General features: G+C 43.2%; 2 protein-coding genes across 7 annotated transcripts in view; one reads left to right on the top strand and one right to left on the bottom strand.

The window, feature by feature from the left end:
- Positions 1–22,512, bottom strand: part of LOC134486440 (uncharacterized) — a 213,532-nt gene that overhangs the window by 7,377 nt on the left and 183,643 nt on the right. For 2 of the 4 annotated variants that reach the window (XR_015683799.1, XR_015683797.1), the window contains exons 1-2: positions 15,584–15,863; positions 15,395–15,500 (exon numbers count right to left, since the gene is read on the bottom strand). Coding sequence is in view for 1 of the 4 variants with exons in the window: in XM_087654953.1 (XP_087511079.1) it covers positions 15,395–15,500 (106 nt within the window). In the remaining 3 variants the exon portion in view is untranslated. Of the gene's footprint in view, positions 1–15,394; positions 15,501–15,583; positions 15,864–22,512 lie in introns of those variants that run through there. The other 2 variants (XR_015683802.1, XM_087654953.1) reach the window with 2 other exon arrangements.
- The window catches only part of Sirpb3 (signal-regulatory protein beta 3), a 103,460-nt gene that overhangs the window by 24,354 nt on the left and 56,594 nt on the right, over positions 1–22,512 (top strand).

Genomic DNA, 22,512 nt, shown 5'->3' with positions numbered 1-22,512 from the left:
CCCCAAGGGTGTACCTAAAAGCCTTGGGATGCTTGGCTGGGGACACTGGACACACCTGTCCAAGAGCCCTTGTTCTCGTCGTCATACTGCAGCATGACCAGCAAAGAAGGAATGCCCAGTCCCTTAGTGGACGTAGAGGGGAGCTAAGGATGGCGGGAAACACCCCCAGACCTTACCTATTCGCTTTTCTTGTGGTCACTTGCTGGGGACAGTGGGAACTGAGCAAAATAAGTCCCTGGGCTGTGGCTAGGAAGAGTGAGCCACGCCTAGCGCCTGCCCTTGGGACCCACAGTCTAGAGGCGCGTACTGCCTTTTGCTGCATGTAGACGTAAAAGTGTCTCATCTTCTCGGCAAATTGACATTTAAAAATAAATATATAATGTTCTCCTTAGTCTTTTAAAGTCACAATTGATTTAAAGGCCATTTTATATGGCAGCGTAATCGCCCCAGATATCTCCTGGTTACCCTTTACATGAGACACCTTTTCCATTGCTTCTCTGCCATTCTATGCATGATGTCTGATGGAAAGAAAATCTTTTGAAGACACCAGATAGTTGAATTTTATTGTAATTAAATCCACTCATCAGTTCATGTCTTTATGCAAGTATGGCGTGAGTGTGCGAGTTTGCGCCTGTGTGTGTGTGTGTGTGTGTGTGTGTGTGTGTGTGTGTGTGTGCGCGCGCGCGCACGCAGACGTGTGCTTGTCATAGTGTGTGTATGGTAATCAGAGGATAGCTTCAGATGTCAGGCAGTCCTTACTGAAGGAACTCTGGCTAGCATGGTTCTGGCAGGCCTTGCCCTCCCTCCCTCCCTCTTCCTTGTTAAAAACCATTTGATTGCATTCCTATAGCTAGCTACCAAGGTCTATCTATTCCTTTGCTTGGCCACTTCCTCATCCTGAGGCTGACAACCAAGATCCAGCTACCAAAGTATTAAAGTCCAGCAATCAAAAGCCCCATCTGGCTTACCTGATTTACACACCGATTAACATTAAACACCACATCCTAACAAGGGGTTTCCCATTTTACTTTATAAACTGCCGTTTTTCTATGGGCCACAACTGTCTCTATCCAGAGGCAGTTCTTTGTCCCACTCTGGGACAAACCCCCTTATCCCTCTCCTTTGCCCCTTTTCTCCCCTCCTCCCGTCCTCTTTCCCATCGTCTTTCTCTTCCTCTATCTCCTGTTTTTTTCCCTGATCCCCACCCTCTGTCCCTGTGGGGCAAATGACTCTCCTTTGTGCTGAGATTTGGACTTGGGGTCCTGAGCCAATCCTTTTCTTTTCAGAGTGTCTCTTGTGGTGTTTGGTAGCGTGTACACTAGGCCGATCAGCCCTTGAGCTTCCTCTTGTCTGCACTTCTGTTTTACCACCACACTGGGATTACAGAACATGCTGCTGTCTGGCTTTATGTGGGTCCTGGGGATTTTAACCCAGTCCTGGTGTTTGTGTGGCAAGTACTTTATTCACTGAGCCACTAGTGTTCAGTCTGTGCCTTTTGACTAAAAAGTTTAACCCATTTACATTTAAATGAGCTACTGATAATTAGTTTTGCTGCTTTGTTACTTGTTTTCATGGCCGATAGTATCTTGCCCTTGGCCCCCCAACCACCACCACCACATTCTTTTCTATTTCAGTATTTTGACTGGTTGGTTGTTGTTGCTTTTATTTTTTGTAGTTTTTATTTCATTTTATTTTGTGTCCATTGATATTTTTCAGGACCCCCTCCAACTCCCAACCCTTACCCTTAATCGCCTGCCCTCTCCGCCCGCCCCCGTCCCTACTTTCTTCAATATTACAGGTTCATTCTCTGAGACATCTTACTTGGTAGCACTTACTGGGTTGAAACTTGCTGTGTAGACCAGGCTAGCCTCTAGAGGCAATGACCCCCCCTGCCTTTTCTGAGAGTTGGAGCTACTGGGTTCACCATCTTGCCCTGCAATGATGCGTCTGGTCTTCTAAAACAAGGGTAAATTCGGAGCTCTCCTTAGTTTGGAGCCAAGAGCGTTCTTTCTCTTTTCTCAATAAACGAAGTCCGACCCAGCTGTGTCGGGTCATTTTCTCCCATGTGGCCATGTTACCGGATGGTGCGGAGGTCTTCCCAATGTTCTTTTTGTTTTTCCTTGTTTCATTGTTTAGGGCATAACAGCAAATGCTGCATCTTGTCGCCAGTCAGTATTTCCTACTTTTTTTATTTTTGTCTTTTCGAGACTCTCAGTTTGGGGTAGCAACTACCACTCTCACATATCATACACATTACTCAATAGTCATGAAGTTATCAGAGTAAAACAACTATGCAAACAATTATTAAATGGCTAGTGGCAGGACTCTAATTCATTTGTGTTTTTCCTCCACAAACCAATACTCAAAAATATAGCAAAATACCAACAATCTGCCCCCACCCCAAAACCTCCTCCTTGACCAAGTTAAACTATCAAGAAATGTTTCAAGGAGCTGGAAACACTTATTGTAGAATAGAGCTATAAAGGTTCAAGTTAATATTTCAATGAAAATTCCTAGGAGGCGTTCACCGCCTGTTAATATGAGAGTTTATTTGGTATATCATTGAACTATTTTATAGAAAACTTCAGGTCCTGCTGTGCTCTCTCTGAAAAGTATAACATTTCGGTGGCCACACAAGGCCAGTTAAGTATGACCTAGACCTCTCCATAAACCTAATATGTACTTTTATAATATATAAACATAGTTAATACTCATGTACTTGTTCTCTTAAATGAAAATAACCTTATAGAAAGGCCAAGTTCCTATACAGGAAATCTTTCATCATTATTATTTTTGAGGTTATAATTACATCATTTTTCTTTTCCCTTCCCTTTCTTCCCTCTAATCTCCCTCTCACCGCCTTTCTCTTTCTAATTCTTGCCCTCTTTTTCTTTAATGGTTGTTACATATCTATGCATATACACATATACATATCTTAATATAGAAATACAATCTGATGAGTCTTTATCCTGTTACTTGTATGCATTAGCTGTCAGAGCTAACCATTTTGTATTGGATAACCAACTGACGTGCTCTTCCCTGGGAAGACTGTTTCTCTCACTCTCAGCAATTCTTAGTTGCCTGTAGCTCATTGTCTAAGCCTGAGGACCATGATCTTTCCTTCTTCCATGTTACAATGTCTATTGGCAACATCCTTACCCAGGTCTTACATAGGTAGCCATGTTTGCATTAGTGATACTTTGTATTCCACACCACAGAATGAAACAAAGGTCAGTAATAAACACAAAACCATTCCACACTGAACATGCTTGATCTCATCTGTTGGTAGACATTTAAAATATGTCCTATAAACCATAGAAATACACTCTACCTATACCTATAAGTAGCTGTGGTTCTATGGCCTGTCAGATTGCTGATATTTCTTTATGATTTTCACAGGGATTACACAGGTCCCAACTTCTTAAGCTGCAATTTCATCCCATGTGAGATCTTATAACAGAATGTGATAGTTCAGTAAAAAAAACAATCTGGCAGATTAAATAATAATAATAATATTAATAATAAACAGAAATAAATAAAAATATTTGACAACAGCAAAAGGTTGCTGAATGTCTAACGACAAAACATCATTCAGAGTCTGGTGTGGAACGAATCTGAGGTTGCAGCGGTGTTCATGCATATTGCTTGAACTTCAGGGAAGCCCTGGTTCCAAACACACTTGGTACTGCACACACCAAGATGCAAAGCAGTCCTGAAGATCCAGGCTTCTGCCGTTGATCACACATGGCTTATTGTGCATGCCTTCCACAATCTTTGGCCACAAGCATCTGTGGCCTATTGTGAGCCCTGTTCCTTTTTCTTAACAGAGCCCAGTGGGTAGCCCACGCTTGAGAGAGATCAGAGTCAAAATAAACAGTAACGTGCAGGTGGCTTTGTAGCATGCTCGCTCGTAAGTTGTAAGCAAGGTTTTCAGGAAGAACCCCAGGAGCACGGCTCTACCTCTTCCAGTCCTGTCCAGCAGCTGCACTAGAGGAAAGAAGAATTGAGGCCTGAGCCCAACAGATGCCAGAGAACTTTCCCTACTGTTTTGAAAGTGGCTGTTCCTTAATTGCATATACCCTTGGTTGTTATAAACCTTAGGCTGTTATCCAGAGCTTCTGTGTCAATTCATCCTGTTCCTGTGCGTGTTAACTTGATGCTTCCACAAAGGAACCAGACCAAGGAGTTTTCCTAGCTCGATAAAGCAAACTGGCACAGGAGAAATGCACGGGCATGGGCCACGCTCTGGCACTGAGGGAGGTGCTACAGACGAGATCCGAAAGACCAAAGGGAAGGAGCGGCTTTGGAGCTTAAAGAAAAGAAGGAAGAGGCAAGGAGAGAAGTTGAAGAAGGAACAAAGAGTGGAAAGTCTGGTTTGTCCTGGGTCCTGTTCAAAGGGAAGCAGAGAACAGGGAGCTGAGCCGGGGCACGCAGTTGAACCCCTGCTATAATGAGGCTAGGAACTCATGAAGGGTATGAAGAGACTTGGGGTTTGGTTTGAAAGGAACAAGGTAGCCATTCAGAGGAAGCTTAGAGCTGAAGCAAATAAACTAAGGAAAAGTCTACATGGATACCTGGGCCAGGAATACAGCTGGAGTGCTGGGACCAGGCTCAGCTTTTGGCAAGAGTTGGGAGGCTGAGAGTTCAGCAGGAACAAACTGGCCGATCCCTGAGGGCTAAGGGAAGGCCTGGCTGAGTAAACCAAGTCTGGCCCTGAGAAAGGGGAAATGCTCTGGCTTCATGGGTTCCCTTCCCTCCCTCCATCCCTCCCCGCTTCCTCCTTTTTCTAAACCTGTCCTCCCTCCCAGGAAAGGAGATCTATTTCTTCTCTGGGTTAAGCTGAGACAATATCTTTGAGGTCTATGCTTTTTAAATGGGAACCTTTGAGAAAAATGAGGAAGCTGGGGCCCAAGGGTGGAAAGTGACCACTGACCACGTGCTGTCACCTTGCAGTGCAGTGCATCAGTTCCCGCTGACACGGAAGTGTCAGCATTTTTACCGTGTTTTAGGTTGGTACCAAGATTTCAAGGATCAGGGTCCTCTGGCTCACGGCGTGAGGCTGTGGGGGCTGCTGCTCTTCTCTGAACCTGTTTTCCCTTGGGTTCCACAGAGGTGACAGTAGTCCTGAGACACTGGTTAGCACAAGCTGCACACGGTGCTCAGCAGGGTTCCTGCTCGCTGTAAGTGTTCCCCATTAACACTTCTAATGATATTGTGATTACTGCCATAGCTCTACTTTAACGAGGGCTCGCACACTTGGCTTGAGATACCTCTAAAGGGACTGAATCTGACTTGGTTCTATGTCCAAGAATGTCAGAGTGATCCCTTCTTCCTGTTCCCTCCACCTTAGCCCTAGAGTTCACCTGTTTCCAGGCTCTGAAGGCTGTCTTAAGTCAAAAGGCAATGTCAGGGGCAAAAGGGGAGGGGTGGTAACAGGAAGAACAGGAGAGTGGCCATCCGTGCTTTAGCTCTGGGTCTAATCAAGACACTGAACAGGTAGACACTGGAACTCATCTGTGAGGTTGGCTTGGAGCTGCAGGTGCCACAATGACGGGAACTTTGCAGCTCTTAGAGCCCAGATGTCAGCTTCTGACCTCAGAGCATGGGAGGAGTGTGTCCCTAGCTTCCCCAGGCCCCTGCCAGGAATGAGGCAGGACCTGAGGCTGCTGCCTCTCAGGGCTCTGTCATAAAGCACACAGTGGTAGGTTACTGGTTTCCACATAAGCCAAGCCCTTGATCTGCATGTTTGAGGAAACCCTTTGTTCCTTTCAAATCTCTATTCTCTCAGCTGGCTGGTACAGTGACTGGAACAGTCAGGGTTTTTTTTTTTTTTCTTCCTTTTCTCTTTGGGTTTTTAAAAATAACTGGCTTGTGAGTTCAGACAGAATTGGGTTCCAGGCTTGGTTCAGGGCCAGGGACTTCTACATCCTTTTAACCCCCTCAAAGGTCCGGTAAAGAGGAAGAACCTGAAGACTAATCAGGGTAGAGGAAGGCATGCAGAGGCGGCCTCTAGCTCCGGTCTGATAAAGAGAGACTAAACAGTATAGTCAACAGGATGCACACTCTGTGATAGCAGAGAAGGGTTTGACAGACACAGGCGGCCAGTGAATTCACCATCTACGCTACACTAGGGGAAATCGTTTATTGGGTAGACTGCAAGAGGACAGCAGTCTGAGGAGCAGTTAGATTCCTGCCTATATATAATATTAGAGGCAATGTCTCTGTTTTAGAGAAGCACTTTTGGTTAGGATGAGTTTTGTGTGTGCAGTTTCCTAGCATGCAAAGGAATATAGCCCAGGCTGGCTGGTGTGCAGTCTGAGAGGTTAGCACACGTCATTTCCAGTTTTCCAACCTCTTGCAAATAAGGTCTATATAAATCATGGCCATGCAAATATAGGCAGCCCTGGCTGATTAAGGTTCCATCCTGGTCAAAGGTTTTGGTCATGGGGCACTTGGCTCTGTGGTAGACACCTTTCCAAGACTAGCCGTTAGGGATTCCTGGAACATGCTTGTGAACATTCCTTAATTGGGAATAGACTTCATTTTTCCGGTCTCCTGCTATTGGCCTTCCATCCACAAAGGCACAGACAGAATGATGGGGATTCCTATGCTGTCTGAACTCCAGGTACCCCATCTCTTTCTGGAGCTCAATTTTCTTTGATATAAAACCAGGAGCCCTAGGAGATGTGGCCGCTTTCTTTCTCAGTTCTTGCCTGACATCGGTAATCACTTTTCCACATGCACTTTGGGTTCTCTGAAAGAATGCTTTTTAACACAGAGCTCCAATTATCTGTTATCAATTGTATTTGGCCTTCAAAATGAGACCTTTCTCCCATTCTGAGACAAGATCATCTCTAAGGGACCAACATGAAGTAGGTGTGCAATAAATATTTGTTGCATGAATGGGCGATTGGTTTTAGCTATTATTCCTTGCCAGGGCTATTTTAAGAATTTTTAAAACAGTGAACAACAAAAGTTCTTGACTTTAATGTAATGTGTATGGGAGATAGGCAGCAAGCAAATAAAGAAAAAAATATATACTTCGTGCTCGGTAACGAGTAGTTGGGACAAATGAACACGGAGCAGCAGGAAGTGTCACTGGCCAGGGCACGTTGTAGATAAGAAGGCAGGAAAGGCCCTCTAGAGCGGGAACATGGGGATGCAGAAGTCAAGAAATGGAGAGGCTCCTGGGACCCTTCTAGATTTTGAGTTTAATTTGGTCTGATTGTAAGATTGAAATCTTTTAAGAAAGATTCTAGAGGTCCAGTGATTAGCCACTGTTCTATTGCTGTTACAAAGCATCATGACCAAGACAATTTATAAAAGAAAGCATTTAAGTGGGGGCTCACAGTTGCTCCAGAGGGCTGGAGTCCATGACGGTCATGGGAAGCATGGTGGCAGGCAAGCAGGCATGGTGCTGGGGCAGAGCTAAAAGCTAACATCTGCAAGCACAAGGCAGAGATGGGGGCAGGGAGGGAGAGAGAGAAGGAGAGAAGGAGGGAGAAAGGGAGGGATAGGGGGAGGGAAGGAGGGAGGGAGGGAGGGAGGGAGAGAGAGAGAGAGAGAGAGAGAGAGAGAGAGAGAGAGAGAGAGAGAGAACTACCTGGGAATGGTTTGGGCTTTTGAAACCTCAACTTTCACCCCCCAGTGACACACCTCCTCCAACAAGACCACACCTTCTAATCCTTTCCTAACAGTTTCATCAAGAGGGGACTAAGTGTTCAAATATATGAGTCTGAGGAGACCACTCTCATGCCGACCACCATACCCAGGAATCTAGAAATCTAACAAAAATATAGATTTAGACTGCTCCCATATTGCATGACTAAGATTCCACTGAGATTTCTAAGATTCGCTGAAGCACTGATGCTTAAATATCCCAGGAAACATCGTCTGCCTTCTTCCTCCTATTCCTAGGAAATAGATTTTAAAAATCCATTTTATTTTATCTTAGTTTCTATTTTAAAAGATAGATTAATAGAAAAAAACAATCAAAAACAACAATTCCAATTCTAAGTGCCATAGTAAACTGTAGGCAGCACAGAGGTCCGATTCACAGATAAGTACTTGGAGAGCTTGAAATGTTAGCAAGTGGGGTTATTCCTTTGAGGGAAGGAATGCTATACCTGTTATCCACCCAAAAGGCTGGAGCTAATGTGCATTCTAGCCTGGTGTCACTTGCACTATCCGTGTGGCTGGGGACCACACCAGATCCTTATCATAACTTTGTTTGTTTTGTTGGTTTTTGCTTTTTCTGATCCATTTATAGAACCCATCTTTATGAAAAGTGTCACACGTACTTTAGAAAGACTTTTGAGATAATCATATCTGATCTTCTTTTAGCTTACTTTAGTCCTCAAGAAAATTTATGTAAGCGTTATTGTTTCACCCTGGATTGATCTAATTATCACTGAGAAAATTTTCACCAAATTCTACTGTGCTTAAATATACTTAAAATAAATCACTTGGGGGTCAGACTTTCAGTTTGAACTAACACTGGCTACTGTCATGCTGAACAGAACTGCCCTCTTACCTCCCACATATCATCACTGCTCTGGACCCACGTGGGTGGTGCACAGACCTTACAATTTGGAGAAGGTAAGAAAATTTTTCTTTAAGTGGGAGTGGAAGGCAGGAGTGCAGTCTTCTCACCCAAGGAGCCTCCACCGTAAGAGAAGGTGAAATAACATGAGCTCTTCTCAGTTTTCTGAGCAAAGCATTTTATACAATTATTGAGACATCTGTTAGCAAAATATTCAGAGCAAAAGCTCTGAGACTTCATACGAGTGACCGTAAAATTCAATCCTTGGTTTCCTGAACAAGGACCCATCGATGTTGCCAATTGGAGACGCATAGGAGCTAATGTGAAAAGAGACCATGAAAGGGGGATAAAATCCCTGTCAATTATCTTCAACTACAGTGATGCACTGCTTGGATCCCCTCCAGGAGGACCATAAAGAGGAAGATCCTCTGGGTACATCTCGGCAAGGGGCTACAGCTCCTACATTTAATGAGACTGATTTAGATACTTATGCTACCTCCCCTTTCAAATGCCCCAAATTTATATCCAAGTAAAACAATATTCATTCTCATCAGTCTGATTCAGAAATTTTGTCTATGCTGCCTCCCTTTCAGAGACTACTTAGAGAAGATGAGAGACATAATCAACAAGAAAATGATTGGAGAGAACCTCTTACTATGCCAGCTCCTCTAATGTCTGTAATTTTAAATCCTCAAGACCCAAATGTGTGTCAACATTACCAATTTACTTTTGAGTTTTTTAAAGAATTTCAGAAAATACATTGCTGCCAATGGCATGCATGCTCTATTTACTGATATGATATGGGAATATTCAAGAAGGGATATTGTCACTCCTTGGGACAATAAGTAAGCATGTAAGGCTTCCTTAGCCCCAGGATAATACTTAATGTGGAAAGCAAAATATTATGATGAATGTGATGAACAGAAAGAAATCATTGAAATAATGTCCTTATTAGTTCAGACATGCTTTGGGGGAGTGGACTAATACAGTAATACTCTAACACAGATGAATGGTTTGGCCCAGTGTTTTGACCAAGTACACTTTTGTGCACTGCAAGTCCAGAGAACTATTCCTGATCATGGATAAACCATGGGTCCTCCGGTCATTCTAAAATAGGGGGTCAATGATCCTTGGCCTAAGTTTCTATTCAAGTTAGGAGAGCACTATACCCAGAAATAACTCATGGGGAAGCTGTAGATATCCTGGTTGGGAAGCTGGAGTTTGATGGAACTGCCAAACAGTGTAGAGCTGTCACAGCACCAGCAAGACATGGTGAGTCTTCCACTTGGGCAACAGTCGCTCAAGATGCTGGCAGCTCTTCTCATTGCAGCAGCTATTCAAAAAAAAGTTTCAAAAGAGACCTTGCTTTGAATGTGAGAATAAAGGACACTAAAAAATTGGTGCAAAAAACCAAAAAACTAGTAATCCAGCTTGCCTTTGCCCATGATGTCAAAGAGGAAAACAATGGCCTAAGGAACTTCAATACAATTTGACAATCCTTTAAACTTCCAAGGGAAAAATCCCCAACCCCAGGATCAAAGGCGAAATTTACCCAATCAAAAATGAACCAGACTAAAAAACAGACTCAGGAAGAAAATAGGGTCCAGTGCAAGGAGATTAAATCCCTTAGCTTTATGAACAAGACCTTTATCTGAGGATGGTCATCCTATGTTGACATTATCCATAGGAAACTCTGCCTTTAGAAGCATGCTAGATCCTGGGACAGATCATTCAGTTATTATCAAGAACAAGGGCCCCCATACTGGCCAATGTCCACAACCACCCCTTTACAAGGTGTTGGAGGACAACAGTATTCTTTAAAAAGTACAAAAGTCTTAAATTGGACCGACTAAAATTCTTCCTAGGACCTTCCTATTTCAGTGGGGAAGAGACACATATTACAACAAATGCAAGCAGTGGTGACCATTGCTGCAATGACTCATCTGATAATTATAATACAAAAGCCTATAATGCCCCTAATTGGGGTCATTGCTCAAGGGGCCATCCACACAGCTTTCAGAAGTACAATGGGTCTTTGATGACCCAGTATGGATAAATCAAAGACCCCTTCATGGGGAAAAGTTAAAACAGGCCCAACTTCTAGTGCAGGAGCAATCACAACCAGGATATTGAACCTTTAGTGGGCCCCTGGAATTTCCCTACTTTTGTAACTCACAAACAATAAATTTCCACTGTTATATGATCTTAGGGGCAAGCATGTTACTATCAGAGCAATTGGGGTCCTCCAGCAAGTGTTCCCCCTCCTACTAGGAGTCCTCAAGGACATTATATTGTTATATTTGACTTAAAAGACAGCCTTTTCTCTATTCCTTTATATCCTGATAATAAGGAACGTTTCACATTCTATTTCTAAACAATCAACAGCCAGTGACCCAATATCAGTGGAAAGTTTTACCACAGGGACGAAAAACAGCCCCCACTAGTTGTCCATGCTGTACACATACAGCACTCAATCTGGGGCTGATTAAATGTCCCAAGGTGCTGGTCATTCATTATATGACCAATATAATATGAGCTCTCCTGCTCAGCTAATCAATACTTAGAGAGCTTGACTTTAGTGTTAGATAAACTAAGAGCAAAATTTAAACAGAGTTCCAGATAAAGTAAAAATTATTTAGGATGTTATTATATATCAACAAATTTGCCATCATCCTCTCTGCTTAGAACATCCCAAGCAATGTTTCCTCAGTGAACAGCAACAACAACAACAACAACACCAACAACAACAGCAACAACAAAATGGGGCCATATGAATCAGGCAGGTCCTGTCAGCCTATCAGCACGACGGCTTTAGCTCTGCTCTTTAACGGAGCTTTCCAGAGACTCTGGGCAAACTTTGTAAGAAACGCAATACCAAAGCAGAGTGAGTTATTTGCGTATTAATTAATGCTGCCACTAAAGAGGTAGCCTGTAGAGCTAGTTCCTTACTTCCTTATCAATTATTTATCCTTCCTTCCTTATCTTTGCCTACTGGAATTATCTAACAAGGAGGTAATGGTATTATGGAGATTATGTTATAATTATCTGTAACTCCTTGCTTACAAGAAAATATAGACTTCATGATGATGGGAAGGACGGGTCTTTAGCAATTTACCAGTAAAGAGACCACAGAAATCACTGTGCCACTCCATAAAATTCAGGATGATTATTTGTTCCACACTGATGGTAATTGGCAGGTAGCATTTATATGTTACTCAGGACACATAAACAGTCATTATCCTAAAGATCCCCTTTTAAGTTATTTTCGAAGATACTCTTGAGTATTACCTAAAGTCACAACTAGTAAATCTCATAGAGATCCATTTTAATGCTTTTACAGATGACTCTTCAAAGGTACAAGGAGGTTATGTTTTATGTACAAATCACACACACACACACACACACACACACACACACACACACACACACACAAAGATTGTGTCCACTCTGGCTATCTGCACTCACTACAGTCACTCAGCTTTTTCTGGATGCTTCTCAGCCATTAAACACTGTAACTGGGCTGGAGAGATGGCTCAGAGGTTAAGAGCACTGACTGTTCTTCCAGAGGTCCTGAGTTCAAATCCCAGCAACCACATGGTGGCTCACAACCATCCGTAATGAGATCTGATGCCCTCTTCTGGTGTGTCTGAAGACAGTTACAGTGTACTTAAAATAAATAAATAAATAAATAAATAAATAAATAAATAAATAAACAAACACTGTAACTGACTCTGCATATTGTGCTCAAATGGTCTCTCTTTTAGAAACTTGCAAGACATAAGCCCAAGACCTACTAATCTTATTTCACAATTATTTCTTTCCCTTCAGACATCTATATGATAACGAACTCAACCTTTTCCCCGTAACTCGTAATCCCGCTCCTTCTAATTTCTCATGTCTGTTAGCGTCCACTAATGCTCAAGCCGATGTGCTGCGGCCTCCTTGCCCCCCAGTGCTTCTTGTGCAGGCCACTCAAAAATCTCACGAACTTCATCAAAATGCAAAGTCATTACAAGAAACGCCTTCTTAGCTCGTGAGTGAGCACAACGTACTCTTCCAACCTGCCCTTCCTCCTCTTTCACCCCACTGCCCTCTGCTGGCGTAATTAATCCTCAAGTATTAAAATCTAATGCCATTTGGCAAATATTGACTATACCTTTCTTTTCCAGGACTCCTATTCCAACCAAACACTGATAATGGTCCAGCTTATATTAGCAAATGCTTTAAGGAATTTTGCAATCTATGGAATATTAATCGTGTTACTGAGATTTCTTAAAATCCATAGAGTCAAGCTACTGTGGAACATTACCATTAAGTACTTAAATGACATTTTTAAAAGGGGGGTTATACACCCACCTAACTCATGACAAACTATGCTACACTTAGCCATGCTGACTTTATTTTTTCCATTTTAGATGATAATGCTGCTTTTGCTGCCTCAAAACATTTTGCCCTAAAGGAAACCTAGTCTAATGTTAAATTTTGTAAAATGAAAATATCTAGATACTAATCAATGGAAAGGATCAATTGTTCTTCTAACATCAGGGTGAGGTTAGGCTTAAGTCTTTCCAGATAACGAACGAAGTCCCAGATGGCTCCTGCTCCAGAGCGTCTGACTAGGACAGCATTGGCTTAGGGAGATAGTAAGACTTTAAATCGTCAAGTCAAGACCTTGGGAAGAATACAAGGACACGATATTACCGACCCCCAAATGATGCTGTAATGTTTACTGACTGTATTACATGTTATTTCTCAGCTTGCTGCTATAGAATCCAAATGCCTTCTGTCAGGAGTCAGAAAGGCATAGCCCTAAGAGGAGACAGTATAATGTCATTTTGCCATAATAGGGGTTGTTCTTATAGGGTTTTTTGTTTGTTTGTTTGTTTGTTTCTGTTTTTTAATTACTAGTACCAGGAGCGATGACAAGAAAGCAAGGAAAACTTTCAAAAGTGGCCTGTATGGTTAATAAGACTACTAACATTACAGCAAGCCTATTAGTAGAAATTAGCCAAGAAATGGGTGAATCGAGAACCACAATTTCACAAACTAGAGCCAATATTATATATTACTTGCTGCTCAATCATAATCTTGGTTGTCAACAATTTCATGGTTTGTGTTGCACTAATGTGATAGATGTCTCTCATACTATCGATGGTCAAATTAATGATCTACATAAAGAGATAAACACAATCTCTCAAGTGACCTTCGAGTGTCCATTCTGGTTAAGATGGCTTTCCTCTTTCCTTGGTCCTCTGCTAGGTATTATAGTTCTGCTGTGCTTCTTTATAACAGTTCAAGTGGTGTATACAACCTTAGCCTCTACTACAGCCCCAACTTTGTCTTTAAAAAATAAAAATATGGGGAGATGTTGGAGGCATGGAGGGCCTTGTACTCACAGATAGGTATTAGAGAAACATGGAAAGTCGGCCCACGGTTGTTCCTTAAAAGGAAGGAATGTGATACCCGTCATCTCCCCAGAAGGCTGGGGAGGGACAAGCATTCTAGCGTGATATATATGTGTCAGGAGATCACACTGGACCCTTCCCCTTTTCACTGACTTACTTGTCTCAGTCAACCTATAGAATCTATCTTTGTGGAAGATGTTGCATAGACTTTACAAAGAGTTTCAATGTAGTCACATCCAATCTTTATTTAGCTTACTTTGTTCCTCAAAGAGACTTGTGTACATGTTACTGTGCACGTGGTAGTTAATTATCAGGAGGAAAGTTTTCACCAAATTGTGCTGGGCTTGAATATGCCTAAAATAAACCAGTCAGGGTCAGACTCCTGACATTGTGCTGAATCCAACTGCCTTCTTGCCTCCCACAGATAGTCACTCTTTGGGTCGTGGAGGTCTCAGAGACCTCCCGCAGTAAACAAATGGTCTAATGCTGCTCTGAAAGCTTAGTTGCAGCAATTTCATACATGCCCATTCAGGAAATTCCTGCAAACAACAGAGAGGAGTGAGACCCTCTCGTGGTAGTGCTCTGCCTGACTCTGGCACCTAAGGCTGATGCGTCTAGGGGTGGACTAATTCTCATCAGTCAAAAACCCAATAGGCTGGATAGAAGCCTTAAAAAAAAAGATCCGGACAGCATGCATATGATCTCTAGAAGCTCAAACCAGGTCAAAATCCAATATGGAGGAGGGCAGGTGGTCACCCCTACCTGAGGAGAACACACATTTGATTGCTTCTGAGAGAAAGGGAGTCAGTATTCTTTAGTGGTTTATAACACCTGTTGCATCGACCACACTGTGAAGCAAAAGAATAGGTGACCAACACAACTGGACTTGATGGGGGTTGGGAAGGGAACATAAAGTTGGATATGTAGGGAGGTTGAGAGGAAATGAATAATGTTGGGAGAGAGGGATGAATAAGATCAAGATATATTCCATGAAATTCTTAAAGAATGAATAAAAACATTATTTTTTAAGGAATCAATTAAACAAGGGTTTTGTGTTACAAGGATTTCATGAAACAGCAGGCTTCACAAAACTGGAGTGAAATGTTATGGGTGCTCCAGTCATGTGATGTGTAAAGTTCTGCAAGAACTTAGGTGAGGGAATACTTTGTTTGGGGGGGGGAGGGCATTGGAAAAGGCTTCATGGAGGAGCTGTTGGTGTTTGAGCTGTGTCCTTGGAAGGACATGGGAGGAGTAAATAAAGGAGAGGAGGTTGCTTGAGTGACTATGGCCTGTTAAGGGCCAGGCTGGCAGATTCGCTGGGTCTATGGAAGGATCCTGGGAGAGAGGAGGTTGGTTCCGTTTGGAAGGAAATATGCCATATTTTGGCCTACCCCTTTCCATTCAGCTCTGCCTGCCCATACCAGAGCCAGGCAGTTTAATTAAGTACCTGTCTTAAAGGAGATGAAGCTGTTTAGTAGATGTTCGCTTCCACTCAAAAGGAAGGTCCATCTTGGCGGTGGGCACTGCATTTCCAAGGCATCTAATTTGTAAGACTATAAAGGAAAAGAGACGTACAAGATACTGTGAGCATTCTTTAACAGTGCTTATTCAGTACTCACCGTCTCCCCGACTGTACCTGCACACGCATTACATATTCCTGTTGACTTTGTCTGCTCTGGGATTGGAGGCACAGAGCCCTAGTGGTTAGGGACTTGAGGCTTAGCCTTGCTTGTTGTCACTCAGGAAAGAAGGGAGAAAAGAAATTAAAAGTGGCCACAGAGCCTACCAGAACCCTGATATGATTTTAAATGCTACAAGTAAGTAAAAGCTGTGCCCTGTTGAGCACTAGCATAGAGCTGGACAAGTGTCTGCTGCTTTGGCTGTGTGCCCTTGAGTCTCTAACCCTGTCTGAAGCCAGGCCCAGCCCCCAAACAGAAGCTTTGTGCTCACTCTTTGCTCTGGTTGGGAAATGTTCTTCCTCCGAAAACCACATGACTAACTCCCCCATGGACTTCCCTGACCACCTAACATAAACTTTCCCACCATTTTTGCCACATCATTCCCCACTCCCCTCCCTTGCTTCTTCCTCCTTTCCTTCCTCCTCCTCTTCTTCTTCCTCCTCCTCCTCTTCTTCTTCCTCCTCCTCCTCTTCCTCCTCCTCCTTCATCTTCATGTTGGTGATTTATATCTCTAGGTTCCACATCCATGGATTCAACCAACCCCTCATGATAAAAATTATTTTAAAAACAAACCATTTCATTTTGTGGCTGGTTATGATGCCTCGTTCCTGTAATCTGACTACTCCAGAGGCTGAGGTAAGAGGGTCACTAGGAGTACAAGACCAAACAGAGAATTCAAGTTCAACCTGGGTTACATAGCAAGACCTTGTCTCAAAAAACAGGACAAAGCAGTCAGGCATGGTGGTGCATGCCCTTAATTCTAATACTTCAGAGGTAGAACTCTGTGAGTTCGAAATCAGCCTTGTCTACAAAGTGAGTTCCAGTACAGTCAGGGCTATTACATAGAGAAACTCTGTCTTCAAAACCAAAACCACCACCACCACCACCACCACCACCACCACCACCACCAACAACAACAACAACAACAACAACAAAAATAGAACAAAGTGAAATCTTATATTATTTTCATTATTTGTCATTATTCTCTAAACAATGTAGCAACTTATTGTTATTAGGTATTGTTATCAATCAGTGTAATTAATCTAGAGATGATTTAAAGGAGATTGGAGCATGTAGGTTATACATACTCTAGGCCATTTTACATAAGGGACTTGCTCTCCCAGGGACTTCTATATTAAGGATCCTAGAACCAGTTCCCCATGGTTACCAAGGGAAGACTGTACTGTTTAAACTTCCGAGGGCAAGGATTTTTGTCTGCTCTGTTCATTGTGGGTTTTATAGCATTCAGAACAGTGCTAGACATGGGCTACAGTTTCATAAACTTTTGCTCCATGAATGAAAGGATGGCCTGTGTGGGCCTCCTTGAACATATGAGAATAATGCCATCCAAAGCACCAGAGAATGGTGAGGCAAGGATTCAGGTCTGCATGGGGTGAAGGTTTTGCTCTCTTCACCTCTTCTCACACACTTATGCCTCTTAGAGATTCTTGGTTATTCCTGGTTTAGATCCAGGTCCCCCCACCGATATGGCAGTTCCCATCCAACAGTTTGTTCACAGCTGAATCCTAGGTGAAGGGACCCTCTTACTGTGAGGTGCTCTGGATTACACACAGACCACACCCAAACACCAACTTCCAAAGCACAGACCAAATGCAAAGAGATCCTTTCATCAGCAAGAGACAAAGTGGCTGGATCTGAATCAGGCCGAAAGAACAGCAAATAGTTTTGCAGGCATCAATTTTAAGAGCAGGGGAACGGGTAGGTATGTTAGAATGAGCTGGGACATGTTGGCCGAGCTCTGGTTGGGTATTTTAGCTAGGTTAGTCAAAATAATGAATTTTGATTGCTGCACCTTGATATCTTGATTGTTAGACCTTAGTGATCAGGAATGTGTCAGTGGCCAAATGAAGAAACAGACCTTGGTGACTAGCTTTAGGAAGAGAATCTAATGGTTTAAGCAAAGGGGAAAGGGAATAAAGGCAATGTTTGCCATGTTTGTCTTGTTTGGGTCTTTGCTTGCTCAGGCCTGTTAGAGCCTTTCCCTGAGAGCCTCCTCAGTAGGTGCAGACGGAGTGGAGGAAAGGCTGAAACTTAGGAGACCAGGAGGATGGGTGAGATGGGGTGGGTGGTTTTCCATCCCTTTGATGCTCTGAGATTGGTTCGATGCCTAGCCCCTCTTGACTACAGATTGCCAGTGAGGAATCACTAATCCTTTTAGACATGAGCTCACTCAGGCTATAAGTGGCAGGGCTGGCATTTGAACCCACCTTTCCAGAGCTCACTTGTCATGCAAAAAGGACTCCCACTTAATGCTTCCTGGCTCACTCTACCCAAAGGTAACAGCTGCCTGGCCAGAAGGTCCACTGGCAACCAATTAGGACCTGTGTGTCTCACTCAAGGTCAGAGCTTTTGGGGACAATGTGAAATTCACTTTTAATTCACAACTCCCTTGTTGTATCCATTTATGTAAAAACTTTCATGTTATTTAAACCCAAACCCCCCTTGGACTTCAATGGAAGCTTTGAATCCATGTGGAAGGTCAAAAGCATTTCTTTGAAAGTGTGTAGGGACCCGGTAGAAATCATATTAGCATATTCATTATCATCAGGGTTCTTTGAATGTAGCTTTTAGCCGTTCTCTGAAAGTGATTGGAGAACTGTGGCTCTTTTTTGTTCAAAAACTCCTGGTCTGAAGTGAGGCTGCGGCTGCCTACTGGGTGCTACAGCATACCTTCCAAAGATCAGTAATGGATATGTGTTGCATAAGGCAGTCGTAAGGTGTCATCCATGAGGAGTCTCCACAGTGACCAAGTCTTGTTGGAGTCTGGTAGACGTACCTCTCTTACTCCTTAAGAATGATTTCTGACAGAACCCAAGACAGTGCCTAGTTAATAAAAGATGGCTTCCTATGGAAGTTCCACACTGTTCACAGGAGGACCCTAGGTGAAGCAAAGAATCAGGGTTATACCTGTGCCGAGAAAGTAACAGGTCAATTCTGTGATGTATGGATCTAATTCTTAGTGATAAGTGGAAGAGACAGTTTGGTATGAAAAGTTTCAGTGTCCCCAGGACACCTTCCATGGACACACAGATATGCCCATACAGAGTACTAAGATAGTAGGAATATTGGGTCATTTCAGATGATGTATTGGTAGCTCAGAACATGGTAAGAAGTAGTTAGACTCTATGTTGGGAGTCCAGGGAATACTGGGGAAGAAATATCGGAGTGGGAGACAAAGAGCACGCAGAGACAGCTTCTAGGTACTGACCTCTCTCGTGGGACTACAGAATTACTTGTGTTTACTGAAGAGAGAATCATGCATGAGCAATGATCAGGAGTCAGTTTTGGATGGGTAAGATGTGACATGTCTGTGACACACAAATGCAGTTAAGCAGGCCACTGGTCATGTGTCTGTGGCACAGGGGAGAGTAAAGCGTGGTTTAGAGTCACCCCTGATGACAGGGAGGGAGACTATGATGGGTACCATCTATAGAGCAGTGTACCAGGGATTGAGCCAGGGTTCTGGTGCCACAAAACTAGGCCAGGCTCTTCTTCTGGACTTGCTTGCTTGCGGGTTATGGGAGGGAATGACCTAGAACTTTGAACCTTCCTTTCCTTTGCCACCTCCCAGTTCTAGCTACTGTCCAGTCAAGGCGAGAGCTGAATCAACCCCATTCATAAATAACAGCTGGACACATCTCAGCTGCTCTGGATCCCACAGGTTATTGTAAAGCCACCTGCAGAGCTTCACAGCTGGGGAGTTTGACCACGCATCTCAGAACAGAGTCAAGTCCTTGGGAAACTCTACAGGGCCTTGTGCTCAGCTATGCTGACAGCCCTCTCTGAATTAAAACTGTTTTTCACCTGTGCTTGCTCTCCTAGCCTTTGGCTAACTCTTTCCCCAGGCCTCCATTCTGTTTTAAATGATGTCATCTGTAGAGTCTTCCAGCTTTTTTTTAGTCTTGTGTGACACTTCCTAGAACCGTGGTGATGTTGGAAATGACCAAGAGAAGGACACAAGGCTGGAAGCTAGGAAGCAACTTCACTGCATGAATATAACAGGCCTAGGCAACGTCAACCCAAAAACGGAGCTTCGGTTCAGTTAAGCAGAGCATTTTACACCACTTCTGTCCCCTTGCCTGCTTCCTCACCCCCACATAGCAACCCAGAGTGACATATTTTGATTGGCTATATTAAGCTTGTTTAGTAGAGTTTGCTAAATTCCTCCATAAGCAGACATTTTCCTTAAGCAGAGCAATTAGCCACAGACCATTTTTAGTGCAGAGGGGAGAGGTGAGGAACACGGCTGCAGATCAGACACAGCGATACACACACGAGGGCGTGGCCCAGCCTCACATGTGTGTTCCATCAGCTTCTTAGACTCTTCTGCCATTTTGATGCTCAAATCCCTTTCAGGGTCTATTTTAACTAGGTTTTCTATTACTGTGACTAAACACCATGACCAAAAAGGTTTATTTCATCTTATAGCTCTCGGGTCATTGCTGAGGGAAGTCAGGGCCGGAACCTGGAGGCAGGAGTTGATACAGACACCATGGAAGATTGCTGCTCACTGGCTTGCTTCCAGTGGCTTGTTCGGTTTGCTTTCCTAAAGATCCCAGGATCAGTAGCCTAGGGTGGCCCCAATCACAATGAGCTGGACCTTCCTACAGCAATCAATAGTTAAGAAAAGGTCCTTCAGGTTTTCCCTATCTCATTGGAGGCATTTTCTCAGTTGAAACTCTCTCCTTTCAGATGACTCTATCTTGTGTCAAGTTGACATAGGACTAGGCAGCACAAGGTCAAAGAGCATCATCTACTATCTCAGGTGGTAACCAGATACCTTGAGAAATATAGCTGTACCAACATTCCTGGGCAGGGCTTCTAATATGGGCAAGCAAACAAGTGTCTTCAAGTGTTGGAGAGCAGAATTCTTTGGTGTTTATCTCTCTCTCTCTCTCTCTCTCTCTCTCTCTCTCTCTTTCTCTTCTCTCTCTCTCTCTCTCTCTCTCTCTCTCTGTATGTGTGTGTGTGTGTGTGTGTGTGTGTGTGTGTGTGTGTATCCTTGTTCTAAAGCAAGGCTAGCACATGGTTTGTCATATTCTGTTCTTAAAAACCCTATAGTTTTACATAAACCAAAAGGTATTATGACTGGCTTAGGGAACTCAGTCATTAACAGTAAAAATAGATAAAAGAATGTTAAAATTGAAACAGAGACTGAAGGAACACCCATTCAGAGCCTGCCCCACATGTGGCCCATACATATACAGCCACCCAATTAGACAAGATGGATGAAGCAAAGAAGTGCAGACCGACAGGAGCCGGATGTAGATCGCTCCTGAGAGACACAGCCAGAATACAGCAAATACAGAGGCGAATGCCAGCAGCAAACCACTGATCTGAGAATAGGACCCCCGTTGAAGGGATCAGAGAAAGAACCGGAAGAGCTTGAAGGGGCTCGAGACCCCATATGTACAACAATGCCAAGCAACCAGAGCTTCCAGGGACTAAGCCACTACCTAAAGACTATACATGGACTGACCCTGGACTCTGACCTCATAGGTAGCATTGAATATCCTAGTAAGAGCACCAGTGGAAGGGGAAGCCCTGGGTCCTGCTAAGACTGAACCCCCAGTGAACTAGACTGTTGGGGGAGGGCGGCAATGGGGGGAGGGTTGGGAGGGGAACACCCATAAGGAAGGGGAGGGGGGAGGGGGATGTTTGCCCGGAAACCAAAGAATTATTATTAAGTATTAAATAAATTAAAAAAAAAGAAATGTAAAAAAAAAGAAAAACTAAGAAAAAAAAAGAATGTTAAAATTGTATGTATGAATGTATGTATGTATGTATGTTTATATTTTTAAAAAAGCAATCAAAACCTATTAGGAGAATGAAAACAAAACAAAGCAAAACAAAGCAAAATCAACATGAAAATTTCCTACCACTTGTGTGGGAAGCAACAGAAATTTTTTGCCATGTTGGGGCTGTGGCAGTCAGGTCTACAGCAAATATTAGACAATGTAGATAATGTCGAGAGGTATAATGTATAAGGAAATAAAGAATAGTTTACTTACTTCTTTTGGTTATCAAATCCTCAAGTTTCCTAAGCACAGCCTGGTTAGCTCCCAGGGGAGCCAGAGCCTGAATCTCCGGTCTCCCTGGTCTTCCGACATCAAAGCTTGGTCACTCCAGATGGTCAGCTCGTGTGATGGGGACAGGTCAGGGATGCATTCCCAGCTGCAAGAAGCTGCCTTCATTCTGCTGTGTGGAGCCCAGGAAATCATCTCTGCCGCCCTTAGTATAGGGGATGGATTCCAAAGCAAGCGAGCATATCCAGCATGGGGCCCACTGAGTTTTAAGCCTAACCCAAGGCATTCTGTACCTTAGTCTGAGGAGTTAGAGCTTAACTTTGTGTTCTTACATGGTTGACTTGGCTTTGTGACTGTGTTTTCAGAAAAATGTGTTCAAACGCTACGGCTGAAGGGTATAGTACAACTTTGTGAACAATATGCAACTGAAGCACATATTTTGATTTTCAGAAGTGTTGGCCCTGGAGGAATTTGGCTTTCTGTTAAATGACTCTTAAATATTTTTAGCAATACATTTACAAAATATAGCTAACATGTTTGTTTTTTTTGTGTTTGTGATATTCATCAGGAATATATTATGATAAAATTAATGAATTTCAGAAGTTAGACATTTTCTAACTAGTCATTGGATAAATCCTCATAAACATGGTGCCATATAACATCTAATTGTAATCATGATCCCTATGACCATGACAAAGGTCTCAGTGTGGGGCAAGTGGACCATGACACAAGACAGAAGAGCTGGTAAGGCTGAGTGAGCTCAGATCCTGTGAATTTCAGAATTGAGAAGGTAGGAATGGAGCCTCTCCCTGCTCTGGAACACATAACCATGACACCCC

Source organism: Rattus norvegicus, chromosome 3, assembly GCF_021556685.1.
Source record: "Rattus norvegicus strain SHRSP/BbbUtx chromosome 3, alternate assembly SHRSP_T2T, whole genome shotgun sequence".
Taxonomy (NCBI): Eukaryota; Metazoa; Chordata; class Mammalia; order Rodentia; family Muridae; genus Rattus; species Rattus norvegicus.
Note: the sequence above shows the minus strand (reverse complement) of the source record. Positions and strands in the feature narration are given on the sequence as shown.